General features: G+C 47.8%; 1 protein-coding gene across 3 annotated transcripts; it reads right to left on the reverse strand.

Moving 5' to 3' along the window:
• Positions 1-1140: 1140 nt before the first annotated feature.
• On the reverse strand, positions 1141-13183 carry Porcn (porcupine O-acyltransferase). 3 transcript variants are annotated; one of them, XM_055617286.1, is made up of 15 exons: positions 13124-13183; positions 12316-12484; positions 10919-11111; positions 10500-10543; positions 10052-10233; positions 9842-9972; positions 9709-9726; positions 8329-8343; positions 8106-8231; positions 7847-7947; positions 6449-6525; positions 6299-6362; positions 6134-6219; positions 5010-5120; positions 1141-1573 (listed from the first exon to the last, which is right to left on the reverse strand). In XM_055617286.1, exons 2-15 carry the CDS (start codon positions 12449-12451, stop codon positions 1472-1474), a joined length of 1386 nt encoding a protein of 461 aa, XP_055473261.1. In that variant the 5' UTR covers positions 12452-12484; positions 13124-13183; the 3' UTR covers positions 1141-1471. The 3 variants fall into 3 exon arrangements, with proteins under 3 accessions (XP_055473261.1, XP_055473262.1, XP_055473263.1); XM_055617287.1 differs by lacking the exon at positions 13124-13183 and adding an exon at positions 12708-12763; XM_055617288.1 differs by lacking the exon at positions 9709-9726.
• Between the last annotated feature and the right edge of the window lie 246 nt (positions 13184-13429).

Below are 13429 nucleotides of genomic sequence, written 5' to 3' on the forward strand. Positions count from 1 at the left end.
ACCCAGGTGGCGCGATCGCGGAGCGACTTCTTAGCACAGGTCTGCGACTTTCCAAGCAGACACTAGGCTCTAAGCAGCCCCAGTTCCGCCCAGCCCTCGCGGCTTCCCCTCCTAATAGAGCAGACCAATAGTGAAGTGGAGAAAGTGGCTCTGCCAATAGGAAACCTCCATATGTCTCAGACCCTGTCATCGCTTGTGGTGCCATTTCCCCTGTTGGCTGAGACCGAGTCAGGAGTGGGGTGGAGACCCAGATCGGGTCTGCTGGCGCATCCTGCAGTAGCCTATCTGGACTTTAATTTCCCCGCCCTCTTTACCAGTCGCAAGATAAAAGGCTAAAGAAACGGTAAATCTGTTAGTGAACCAGTGTTGCGTGGTCCTCATCTCTTGTAAGCAGCCTGTCGGTTCCCTTGCTCATCGTCAGTCCGAATGCAAAGAAAAAATGACAAGGTAGATTGTCTTCTGCACAAACTAACCTCGTGCCCTCCTGACTTCAGAACTTCCCAGTCTTAACAGCAGCCCGCACTCTCACCAGGTCCTACTTCAAATCGAAACTATTCGGAACTCTCACTCCTGCTGACCAATTGGCCTGTTGACTCTCAACCGTGCCTGTTCCTAACAGACAAACAGAATGGCATGACGCTAAACCAGTGGGCAACCAGACCTTGTCAGCAGTCAGAAAACAGACCCATCTCAGAATGTTAGTTTAATTATAACCTCCAACCCTTGGTCCTAAAGGCCAATAGGCATCAACCCATCATCTGCCTTGTTCTCCCCTCCCCCTGCACCTTGGACCAATCAGAATAAGGGTCCCTTGATTTTCTATCATGTATTATTAAGCCTCCCCTGACAAAAATCTGTTTTTGCTCCAGGCAAGCAGTATCCGAACCCTGCCATCCTGGGCTTATTAGCAAAAAATAAATAATTGTTTTACCAAACTGACCTCGAATTTACAGAGATACTCTTATTTATTCCCAAGTGCTGGGATTAAAGGCATGCCTGGCTTAATATAAACAATCTTAAATTCATCTCAAACAGATCACAATCTGGCCCCACCTCAAGATTTTCAGTTTCCAAACCCTTATCTGTGGTGTAACCTTCTTTGCTTTCTCCTCCTATCAGTGAAGAACGAGGCTATGGTGTATTTCTACTTTTATTTGACAATAACAAACTGCATATAAAAAGGGAGAAGGCAGGCAGGGAGGCCCCAGATCTGCTCCTCCCTCCTTTCTCAAGTATCCACCACTCCTAGGCCTCAACAAGGACCACCCTCTTCCCGCCTGGTGCCTGGTGGTGGGGTGAGGATTGACAGGCATGGAAAGGCTGTGTGTGTTTGTCTGTTGTGTGTAGGGGTGTTTGGGGCTCAAGAATGGAGAGGGGTCAAGGAGTAGAGAAAGGGCCTTCCCTATACCCCATCAGAGTTGTTACCCTAAGGAGGGGTACTGGAAGGGATTATGAGGGAGGGTCATATGCCTCAGCCTATGAGACGGTAGAAGATCCAGCATCCAAAAGTGACCCAGTGACTGGCCCAGCTGAGCTCTGACCACTTGTGGACAGTATATGCCATGCCGTAGCCCTGTGGGAGAGAAAGAGGTCATGGTTTTGAAATTCAACAAAGACAGTGAGTCTCAGGAAAACCCATTCTTTGCCCAGGGATGTTCTGGTACTCCTTCATATACCTAAGCAACAGAAGGGTCTATGTACTTATGAAGGGTGACCAGATACAGTTTTTTTTTTAATTCTTTAAAGGTTATTTTAAGGAGCTGAGTGTATAGCTTAATGGGACGGTGTGTATGTCTACACACAGGAGGCCCCAGGTTTTGATTTCCATATGCCAAAAAAAAAGCCATTTAAAAAATAAGAGAATGTGCTGGATTGTGATTGAAGTCATTTGTATATGAAACCACTTGAAATCTGAGTGTCTACCAAAAAGGGACAAAGTAAACCATGTTGCATTTTTTGCAATAAAAAAGAATAAAGATGTTATGTACATAAAAAACTGGGGAAAGCAAGACATGGTAAGGAACACGTTTAGTCGAAGCACTTAGGAGGCAGAGGCAGGGTGATCTCTGAGTTTGAGGCCAGCCTTGTCTACATAGTGAATTCTAGGACAGCCAGAGCTACACAGAGAAACCCTGTCTCAAGGGGAAAAAATGGGGGAAATAAATTAAAATATATTGTGTGTATGTTTGATATGCTTTGATAAAAATAGTTAATAAATGAAAACAAGTGATTGCTTGGACATTTTGCAGTGAGAATCTACAATACTTACTTTTTGTTTGTTTTAAGGTGTTAAGGATCATTTATTCCAAGCATGGTAGACAAGGGCTCTACCACTGAGCTACACTCCCAGTCTTAAAGTATTTTTTGTTTGCTTGTTTGTTTGAGATAGTGTCTCTCTATACAGCCCTAGCTGGACTAGAACTTACTGTATAGACCAGGATGGCCTCAAACTCAAGGAAATCCACCTGCTTCTGCCTCCAAGTGCTGGGACTAAAAGCATTTTTCACCACACTTGGCCCTAAAATGTTTTAAGAAATGTTAAAGCCTGGCATGATGGTACATGCCAGTAATCTCATCTATTGGTAGGATGAAGCAGGAAGGATCTTTTTATCTAAAAAGAAACCAAAGTGGGCATGATGGTTGACACATTTAATCTTTTTTTTTCCCCCTGAGACAAAAGCTCTCTGTGTAGTCCTGGCTGTCCTAGAAGTTGCTGTGCAGACCAGGCTGGCCTTTAAATCAGAGACCAGCCGGCCTTTGCCTCGAAAGTGCTGGAATTAAAGGCATGCATTACCACTGCCTGGTGACAAATGTAATCATGGCACAAGGGAGGCCCAGATTTGACATACAGGTTTAAAGCCAGCCTGAGTTCAGGACTGAAATACTAACAACAAAATAGAAACACACACCTCCCACCATATTTTTATTTCTATACTTTTTTTTTTTTTTTTTAGGAACCAGGGTTTCTCTGTATTACTCTGGCTCCCCTAGAACTGGCTCTATAGACCAGATTGGCTTGAGTTCAGAGACCTACCTGCTTCTGCCTCCTGAGTGCTGAGTGCATGCGTCACCATGCTGGGTTGCACACCCAAATTTTCTACACTCAATTTGAATAAAAATTTAAAAATATTTTTAAAAAATATTTATTTATTTTATGTATATGAGTGCTCTATTTGCATGTACACCTACATGCCAGAAGAGGATATCTTGTATGTGAGCCACCATGTGGTTGCTGGGAATTGAACTCAGGACCTCTGGAAGAGTATAACAGTGCTCTTAACACAGCCATCTCTCCAGCCCTAAAAATGATTTTAATTAGGACAAAACATAAAATTTTATTTCCAATTAACAATATAAAAATTGAGGCTGGAGAGATGATTCAGCAGGAACATTGGCTGGCTACTCTTCCAGAAGTCCATAGTCCAATTCCCATCACCCACATGGTGGCTTACAGCCATCTGCAACTGTAGTCCTGTTGGATATGAGTCTCTCTTCTGGCGTGCTTAGATGCAGACAAAATGCCCATATATATAAAAAACATAAGCAAATCTTTTGAAAAGAATTAAAACACATTTCAAGGTTAGCCTGGTCTACACAGTGAGTTCCAGGACAGCCAGGGCTACACAGAGAAACCCTGTCTCAAAAACAACAGAATTTAAAAATCCAAGTATTGGAGGGGCTAAGACAGAAGGATATGGAGGTTGAGACTAATATGGGGAACAATGACATCCCATCTCAAAAGAACAAAACAAAAAGACAAAAAGTAAAACTTAACTAAAAGAAAAGCAAATTTTAGATTCTTTAAAAGCCATATGAACTACTTTTCAAATTGTTCTCAATTGTAAAATGAATATACCTGAAATTTGTATACTTGACATGAACAAACAATATACAGCCAGGGGTGGTGGCACATACCTTTAGTTTCAGCGTTCTGGAGGTAGGGGTAGGTGATCTCTATGAGTTTGAGGCCAGCCTGGTCTACAGAGTGAGTCCAGGACAACCAGGGCTACACAGAGAAAGCCTGTCTCCATAATATGTATAGAAATTTTAAGGTGAACTTTTTTTTTTTAAATAGGTCTCAGTTATATTGCACAGGTGGCAACATGCCTGGGCTCACAGGACATTCCTACTTCAGCATACAAGGTAGCTAGCACCTATCCACATGTATCATTATTCCAAGGAACATAGCATTTTAAAGCAGAACCCAGGGCTAGGGATGTAGCTCAGTTGGTAAAGTGAGCACACAGCACACAGGAAGCCCTGGATTCCATCCCCAGCATGGCAAAAACTGGGCCTAGAGGCCCATGTCTATAATTTAGCACAAGAGAAGGGGGGTAGGAAGATTACAAGTTCAAGGTTGTCTTTGGCTACATAATAAGCTTGAGGTGAGTCTGGGCTACACGATTCTCTGTTTCTCTCTCTCTCTCTCTTACACACAAACCTGGGGCTCAGTGTATAACATGGAGTGCTTACAACATCTTGCACCAAGCCCTTGGTTTCATCACTAGCAGCCTATAAAACTGGGTGTGGTGGTGCATGCCAAGAATCCTAGGTGGGAGGTGCAGGCAGGAGGATCAGAAATTCTAGGTCACTTTGGCTAAACAGTGAGTTTGGGGCCAGCTTGGAACACAGGAGGCCGTGTCTCAATCAAAGCTATAAACAGAAGTAAAACCTGGTGCTAGGAGGTGTGTAACACGTATATCTAACATGAGGCAGGACCTAGGTTCAGTTCCTAACAGTTAAAAAGGGAGAAAGAGAGAAGCCTGGATTTTGTAGCCTATCTCAATAGAAGGAAATTGAGAGGGTAAATAAGTAAATATTGCAGTTTACTAAAAGGAAAAAGACAGAGGTATGACTAAATTTGAGAGACAATGGGAAAGTTGGAACAAGGCATTTGTACAAGCTAAGACATATGACCTTGGCTTGGCTTCACTGCCTTGGTCTTTAAGGTTCTCCCAAACAGTAACTGCGATCCCTGATTCACCTCCCAGCCCAGGGCCCCACCTCACCTGCTCCTCTGTGGTGTCATCCACATCGACATCAAACAGGGAGCCCAGGTAGGCCAGGTGGAAGATAGCCAGGGCCCCAAAGAGCAAGTTTAAGGCTCGTACCCCCAGGCCCTGTGGGGGACAGATACATATAGTTGGCAGCTGGACCTGCTCACTGTCCCCCACCACCACCTGTGCAGGGAAGCCCAGGGGGGACACACGGCACTGTGGGTTCCGGGAATGAGGATGCCCAGGGTACCCCAAGATAGGAAAGAGATGGTTCAAGTAGCCTCTTATGGGAGCTCAGAGGTATCCAAGGACGAGGGTGTTGGTAACCACGAGGGCGTCCAGGTGGGGGAGATGCGAGCATTCAGGCAGAGGAGGAAGAATGGTGGGGCTTTGAGCCAGGGGTTATGTTGATGAGCATCATTGCCAGGTGGGAGACAAATGTGAGGTTGTCTGCATTTCTTATGGCAAACAGAATGAAAACAACAACAAAACCAAACCAAATCCCACCCTGACCTAGAGGACCCATCTTTTCCCTTTCCCACGTACTCTCTGCTCAAGCCACACTGGCCTCTTCACTTTTGCTCAAAGATTCCCATGTTGGGGTGTGACTTTTATACTGGGTCTTTCCTATTCCTAAGCTGCATCCCGCCCTTACCTCCTTTACTTAAAGACTTACAAGTTACCTCACCCGTGGAGGCTTTCCTGATCTTCCCAATGAAAAGGGAAACCACCACCACCATACTTCCCATCCCGTTTCCCTTATACTTTAGTGCTACTCACAACCTGATAAACTATGATTAGCCTTGACTGACTTTCCTGACTCCCCAATTAAAATGTTTGTCCCACAGGGCCAGGACTTTGGCCTGCTTTGTTCACCACTCTGTCTCCAGCACCTAGAACCATCAGGTGCTCAATAAATTGTTCATTGGGGGAACGAATGCCAGGTTGTGTATGCAGCAGGTGCTCAATAAATGCCTATTACAGAAACAGATGCAGTGAATAGAGGTGAGGTTTTAGGAATGGCTCAGGCACCAGAAGAGGAGGCTGGACACTCAGAGACAGACACAAGACGGAGACAGAAGTGACATTTTTGAAGGGTAGTGTTGGGTACAAGATTACCCGTGATGAACCCTCACCAAGCGATGACGATGTGAACAGTCTGGCAGACAACGCTTCGACAAGATACAGGCGCTGAGGACCTGAGCCAGGCGCTTCCGGAGGACTGGACAGTGTGGAAAGGTTAGCCTTAGGAAACACTGGATACTACCTCCCAGAAACAGACCATAGGGCTCAGCACTCACCGTGTTCCACATATGTGATAAATGCCAGGGACAGCAGTACTGCAGCCAGGTGGAAACTGAAGCCCTGGAGACCCGGGGGAAGGGGACAAGGAGAGTGAAGAGGAGGCTCTGATACCCCCACCCAGCTTCCCTTGATCGAGGTCTGCTCACATGCAGGAGGGCACTGGCTGCATAGGTGACCAGCACAGCAGAGAAGGTCCCCAGGCGGAGTGCGTTCTTGAAAACATCTGCAGGTGGGAGAGAAACAGGTCAAGACTGCTGGAACTTCCACCAGCCATTTGAGGGAGTCACTGGTAGGGACCACTCAGGATAAAGTCTTTGTGATGTCCTCAACTGTCACAAGCCTTTCTTCCAGCTTGCTTCAGCCAGACTCTTCAAGGTCATTCAATGCCAACCCTCCCCCCTTTCCAAGTTCCCAGGGCAAAGTTCTACCTTCCCACACACCCACACGCTTAGCAAATCTTATCAGTTTTTCCTGCAGAATCCCACTTCTGAAGTGCTGTTGCCACCATTATTTGATGATTCACAATCAGTGACAGTGGCCCCTTCACTGCTATCATTCATCCTTTCTTCCCTCTACTTTCCTCCATCTAACCAAAGGAATCCAGTTACAAAAAACAAAAAAACAAAAACCCAGAGGGATCCAGTTACAACCCAGAAGACTCTCCTCAGATACCAGCCCAATCCAGAGTGACTGTCTGAGTCTGAGAAAAAGACAAAGGCTTCTCAGTGGTCCAGGAGCCTCTAGAGGATCTCTCAGGTCTTACTTCTACCCCTCCTTGCTGAGCCTGCCAAGAGACCTTAATTCTTCCAATTCTGGGGATGCAACTCAGAGGCTTGCAAAGCCCCACCATGGAGTCTCATTCCCATTCCCCCAACCATGGACCTTCTTGTTGTCTGTCATACACACCAGCAAACTCCCACCTCAGGGCCTTTGCACCTGCTGTTCTCACCATCTGCCACATTCCTCCCCTGGGGATCTCCATTCCTTGCTCCTTCACTTTCCTTAGATCTTCCTGAAGTGGCAGTGAAATTTTCCCTGGATAAATTATGTAAAATTTCCGAACCACTCCCTATTCCTCTCTTCCTGTTTCAACATCATTATTACTATTTACTGTGGTATATTTTTTTCTTACTTAGTATCTCTCCTCCAAATTGCCAGTTCTACCAGGTTAGCAAATATTGTGGGCAGTTTTGTTGTTGTCCCTAAGATATCTTGTTTTTGAGACAGGATCTCATGTCTCCAAGGCTGACCTAAAACAGTTCTATGTAGCTGAGGATGACCTTGTACTTCTGACCCTCAAGCTTCAACCTCCATAGAGCTGGGATTACAGGCAAGTGCCACACACCCAGTGTTTATGTCATGCTGGGGATCCAGTCTTGAGCTTTGTGAAAGGCAAGCATTCTACAAACTGAGATACACTAAGGGCCCCTGATGTGTATCTTCAGTGCCTATCACACAGTAGCTGCTCAGTAAATGTTTGCTGTACAACCATATGAAAGGCTCTGTGTTACCAACTTTTCTGGAGTAATGACTTAGTGACTCACAGTTATTTAACCAATAAGACATGGGTAGGTTCCAGCTTGTGACAACTTCCACCATGGACCGGGGTAGCTCCACATTCAGTGGTCTAGAGACTGTCAGGTCCCTGTGGGCAAAACAGACATTCTATTACAGTTGGTATCTCAAGCTATGTAGCTGCTATGCCTTTGGTTTGACTGCTCCCTTCCCAGGAACACCTCCCACCACCCTACATTTCCTCCAGGCAGCACCCTGTAGGAGAAGGGGCCCCAAAGCCCTCCCCACCATTCCAGGTGGTCCTTCTCCTCCGTGAAGCCAGCCCCGGCCAACGTGGCTGTGGCCTCAGACAGAAAGCCCACAAAATAGTTGCTGAAGTGGAAGGAGACAGCGCTCTCGTAGGCTCGTAGCCACCTGTGAAGAGAGTGCCAGGAAGAGAGGCATTATATTCAGGCCCTGACATGACACCTCCCCCCCCATGTTTCACAGTATCCCAGCCTTGTGGACTCACCTTACCATGGTGCCCCTAGGGCGCCCAGGGGTCAGGAATGCAGCAGAGAAGAGAGAAAAGAGAGTCAGAGAGAGCCTGGAAGTTGGCCTGACTTCTTCATAGATAAGACAGAAACATGGTAGCAAAAGAGGCAGACTATGATGGTCACACACATACATTGTCAGGTGACTGGTTTCATGTGGCTCAAATGAATGGGTGAGTTGGCATATGACATGGCCCTACGCACTAAAATGACCACACAGCCAGACAAAAGTGTTCTTAGCTGCTGGGCTCTCCTAATCAGATTTAGCCACCTTATAAGACAATAAAATAAAATCGTGTGAGATACAGATACAATTAAATGCCTACCATGCACACACACACACACACACACACACACACACACACTGTCAATTTCACAGACAATGTCAAAAGCAGACAGCATCCTGTATTGCAAAACATATAGGTACTTCAATTAGGCCTAGGGCTTTGTGCCCAGCTGTTTAACTCAAGGACACTGCTCAAGTGATTCCAATTTTTGAACTCCCTTTCTCTCTCTCTGGCTTTTCGAGATAGGGTTTCTCTGTGTAGCTCTGGCTGTCCGGGAACTCTGTAGACCAGGCTGGCCTTGAACTCAGAGATCCTCCTGCCTCTGCCTCCCAAGTTCTGGGATTAAAGGAGTTTGCCAACATGCTTGGCAACTTTTTGGAATCTTGTTCAGTATCAGCCATAACAGGATCCAGTGAGTAAGGAAAAGCAGTCACACAAACAGTTAGCAGCCAGCCAGATACAGTCCTGGGCAGACATAGACACATGCTCATAGCTTGTCATAACCCTTAGTCAGATAGTGGCAAGCAGTCCAAGAAGGCAAACTAGTAGAGTCAATCATAAGCAAGCACACACACTGCATGCTGTACAGGCAGACCAGAGTTCCAGATAATCACAGATCCAGATTTACCCTAGCTAGGTGATAGCCACAAAAGCCCACCACTGACAATGCACAGCCAGCCAGTCCAGATTCTCAGTCCCACACGCAGGGAAACAGGCAAACAATTCAACTGTTACCTCAAGTGGTCACAGGCAAACAATTCAACTGTTACCTCAAGTAATAGTTTAGAATCACCAACTAATACACACTTGCCACTTTCCGTTACAGTCACATAAGTAGTTTCTATTGGTACAACACAAGAACATCCAGACACAGTAGTGTTGGAATGTCAGTCATACACGGAATCACAGAACCAATCTTGGTCAAACAGACATCCATAGACAGACACTTGAGGTCTCTGTGCTTTAATGGGGTAGATGGTCAGTCAGATTCAGATGTCTGGAAGCATTTGGTCCAAGGCTCTGGCCCAGCCCTGGTCACCCCACTTGCCCTCAGCACCTGCCCTCATTTACCTGGCTTTGCGTTTCTTGCTGTAGTAACAGAAGACAGACAGAAGCATTAAGAGACAGGCTCAGAATTGGGAAGACCCAGGCTTCTACCCAACCCCCTCACTGCTACAACAGGGGCCTTGAAGGCTGTGCTCACTTGCGAAGGAGTCGATCACCGTCGAGGGGGATGAAGTAGGGAAAGAGGTAGGGGCCCACACAAGTGGACAGTACAAGGCACAGCAGGGCCAGCGCCAGGCTCCGGGCCACCTTCTTCAGCCATCGGCTGCTCTGTGGGATCAAGGATCCATGAGCACTGCCCCATGGCGGTTCCCACAGTCCCTGCCCACCTGGCCACCCAGGAGCTCACCAGTGGGCGGCCTTGGACAGCCTGTAGGTAGCTGTGGAAGGATATCCAGGGCCCAAAGACGATGGTGCCCACAAAGTAGAGGTAGCCCATGAACTCCACTGGTGAGGGCACTGCACCCACCTCGCCCCGGTCCAGGTCGAAGCCCAGAGACACCGCCTTCATGGCCACGATCATCTGGGCCCCTATGTGTGCGGCCCATGGTCAAGTGTATGGACAAAAAAGCATGTCACCATGAATGATAGGGTGTGTCAGGTGTGAGGTCAGAGGAAAGGGAGACACAATGATAGGTAGAAAGAGACACAGAGACATAGATTCCAGGGGAAGAGGGAGGCCTGCACTGTATGATGATTTATGAAGGGGCAAAGTCAGGGAGGAAAGAGTCAGGGCTGGGGCTTTTAGGAGATGAGCAGGAGAAGGGAGGCGGGAGGCGGGAGGCAGAGCTACCCACCTCGCATCTTGTGCCATGTCACGGTGTCCACCATGTGCATCTCACTGAGGAAAAAAGGTGATGGTCTTGGCCCTATGCCTCCTAGGGCTTCAAACACTACAGGGAACACCCAAGGTATTGAAGGGGTTCTGCCTTCCTGACCCATACAACACATTAAGGAAAAAAAAAATCCCCAGGACCCCCTCCTCCAGGGGAAGCCCAATGTTCAGCCTATCCTGTACAGCCTCATAGAAGGACAAAGGTTTCCGGTCTCCTGCAGGAACACACGTCACTCTTTGGTATCTCCTTGTAGAACGATGGTCCCTGACTCCTCTCTCTCTTAGAATCTCATGCCATCCTATTTTGGACCACTTCGTCAAGGCCTTGGGGACCTGCCTGCCTTCTGCCAACCGGGTGAGGGTGAGGATGCACACCCATACCCCATGAGCAGGTAGATGAGGATGGTGACGGAGAGGAAGACGCCTCGGTGGGAGGAGTGTCGGCAGAGGAACAGCACGAGGTAGCACAGGAGGCTCAGCAGCACGACCCAAACCATGTGCAGCTGGAAGAAGTGGTAGAGGCTGAAGAAGCCACCTGCCACGGTGCTTGCATGCTTCAGGTAAGACGGTAACCCTTAGGGTGGGAGGGAGGGAGAGAGAGAGAGAGAGAGAGAGAGAGAGAGAAGGAGACACAGAGAGACAGATAGAGAGACAGAGAGGGAAAACAAGAAGCAGGAGGTTGGTGGGCTGGCAAGAAAGGAAGGAGGACTTGGGTAATAGGGCCCAGTCTAGGCAAAGGGGTTGAAGGGGACCCAAAGCTGGTACTGGAGAGCTGGCATGTGTGGCAAGGCCTGGATTTAAAAAGCAACATCTACTAAGGACATTTCAGGGACCCTGAAAGAAAAAATTATCAATTTATGTTGGATAGTATTACTTCCGGATTAAAAATTTGTAGGGGTGGGGATGATGGCTGAGGCTATGGCTGTGTGTGTGTGTTGGCGGGGTGTTTTGTACTCAGGGACCATATACTGAAGGACTTGGGGCAAAGTGACATGATACCATCAGGTTATTGAAATGATTTTTGAAAGATAATGGCTGTTTGGACAGGTAGGAAGGTGGAACAATATCTTGTGGCAAAGTGTGAACCTAAGGTGATTGATTTTATGTAAATATATATTAGCATTCTTTCAGCTTTTCAGTAGCTTTGCTATGTACCGAAACAATAAACCTGGGGAAACAACATTCATTTAAGATGAAAAGGAAAAAGAGATTGGAGAACCTTTGGTTTTCAGAAATCTCTCTATCCTATAGAAATCCTGGGGACTTGGAACTTTCTCATTTGGACATTGCCTTACTACGATTGTGAAAACATTATGGAAGCTAAGAACCCAGAAATTTTGCCATGTCCTGATTACAGACAATCGTAACATTAACATTTTGGAAGCCTACTCTGTGAAAATCTCAACTTGGCAGACTCTTCAAACCTTGTAACAATGTTACCTTTCACTATGATACTTGTAATATCAGCATTACAGGATCTGACTGATAAGCTTGGAACAAACAGCTCAGGATCCACAACCCCAGAGTGCAGGAATGCTGAAGGTCAATTCTTGGTTTAACAGGATGTGGCTTGGCACTCTGTGGCTTGTGATGTGTTGTGGTGGAATGGGGGCTTAGCTTAATGGGATGTGGTAGGGCTGGACCTGTAAGGGCCTGGATTGGCATGGCAGGATGTGGGGTGGTAGGGATGTGGCAGGGTACGGGATAGCTTGGCAGCCGTGAATGTGACAGATAAGAATAAATCTTATGTGGTGGAACACAGTGTAGCAGGCACTTACCCAGCCTCCAAAGGAGGCGGCAGGCAAAGCAGATGGTAAGAAGCAGCCAGATCTGGTCAAGGCCCTGTTGGACAGTAGGCAGGAGACAGCCCTGCAGTAGCTGCTGGAAAAATTCCTGGCGGCTGAAGGTGGCCATTGTGGACCCACACAGATGGATGGACAGATGGATCTGCCAAAGGGAGGACACAGAAGAAGTAAGATGTCCATGGGGGCTGCCCGCAATCAAGGTTTGGACTTGTGCACTCAGTGCTTCAGCTGGAAGTTGCTGAAACCCCAAGGTGGAATTGGAAGGCTTGAGGGAGGATGTGAATATCAGGTAAATCGGGCTGAGCCACCAACTGTGATATCACTGGGTGTTCTGGATGCACTGTGACCCGCGGGAAATGAAGGACCTGTGTATCTTGAATGCTGTGAACAGTCCGGTCCAATGACGATAAAATGATATGCATTCCAGACCTATATATCAAATGGGGCGGAAAAAGTGGGCTCCTTGGTTTCCAAGGTAGTCACTCAGTGTTGAAAGCAGAAAGGGGGAGTCCGTGATACTTAGGGGCCGTGTGCATATCCCCTTGTATGGATGTATCCTTATCGAGCTTCATCTCACCCCACTCAGCGAAAAGCCGCCAACAAAGCCCTGCCCTGGTCGAGGGATTGCAGGAAAGTGGAAGTGTTGCCAGGGGACATACCAGGGAGGGAGTCCTGTAGGTGATGCGGTCGAGGTCCCAAGACAAGAGGTACAGATCAGTGCCCAGGAGGCCAGCTTAAGGATGGGAACGTGGGAGCCGCGCGCATACTACTGAAGACCTACCTGGCAGAAAGGAAGCCGTGGTCCTGGGGACCTGGGACACGCACTGCTGCCACCGTCGCCACCGGGCAGCCTCCCCCACAGGCCGCAAGGCCGGGACCAGCAAGTGGCTCCCAGGGCGGCGCGGCGGAGCGGGCCCTTTAAATCCCGGGGCGGGCCAGCAGCTGAGTTCCTCCAATCGGAAAGCGGGATCGGGGCGGGGACCGGGAGGAGTGAGCCTCAGCATCGCGAGGAGGAGCAGCAGGGTTTGAGGGGCGCGGGGTGCAGAAGCACGTCCGTGCACAGAAGGTTCGCGGGTGCCCTTTTCAG

The sequence above is a fragment of the Psammomys obesus genome, unplaced genomic scaffold (genome assembly GCF_907164565.1).
Source record: "Psammomys obesus unplaced genomic scaffold, mPsaObe1.curated_primary_1811, whole genome shotgun sequence".
NCBI lineage: Eukaryota > Metazoa > Chordata > Mammalia > Rodentia > Muridae > Psammomys > Psammomys obesus.

Coding starts and splice junctions, on each gene's coding strand:
- Porcn (XM_055617286.1), bottom strand. CDS start 12,451: ATGGCCACCTTCAGCCGCCAGGAATTTTTCCAGCAGCTACTGCAGGGC. Junction 9,973..10,051: donor CTGTCCAAGGCCGCCCACTG/GTGAGCTCCTGG, acceptor TTGATCCCACAG/AGCAGCCGATGGCTGAAGAA. Junction 7,948..8,105: donor GAGAAGGACCACCTGGAATG/GTGGGGAGGGCT, acceptor TTTTGCCCACAG/GGACCTGACAGTCTCTAGAC.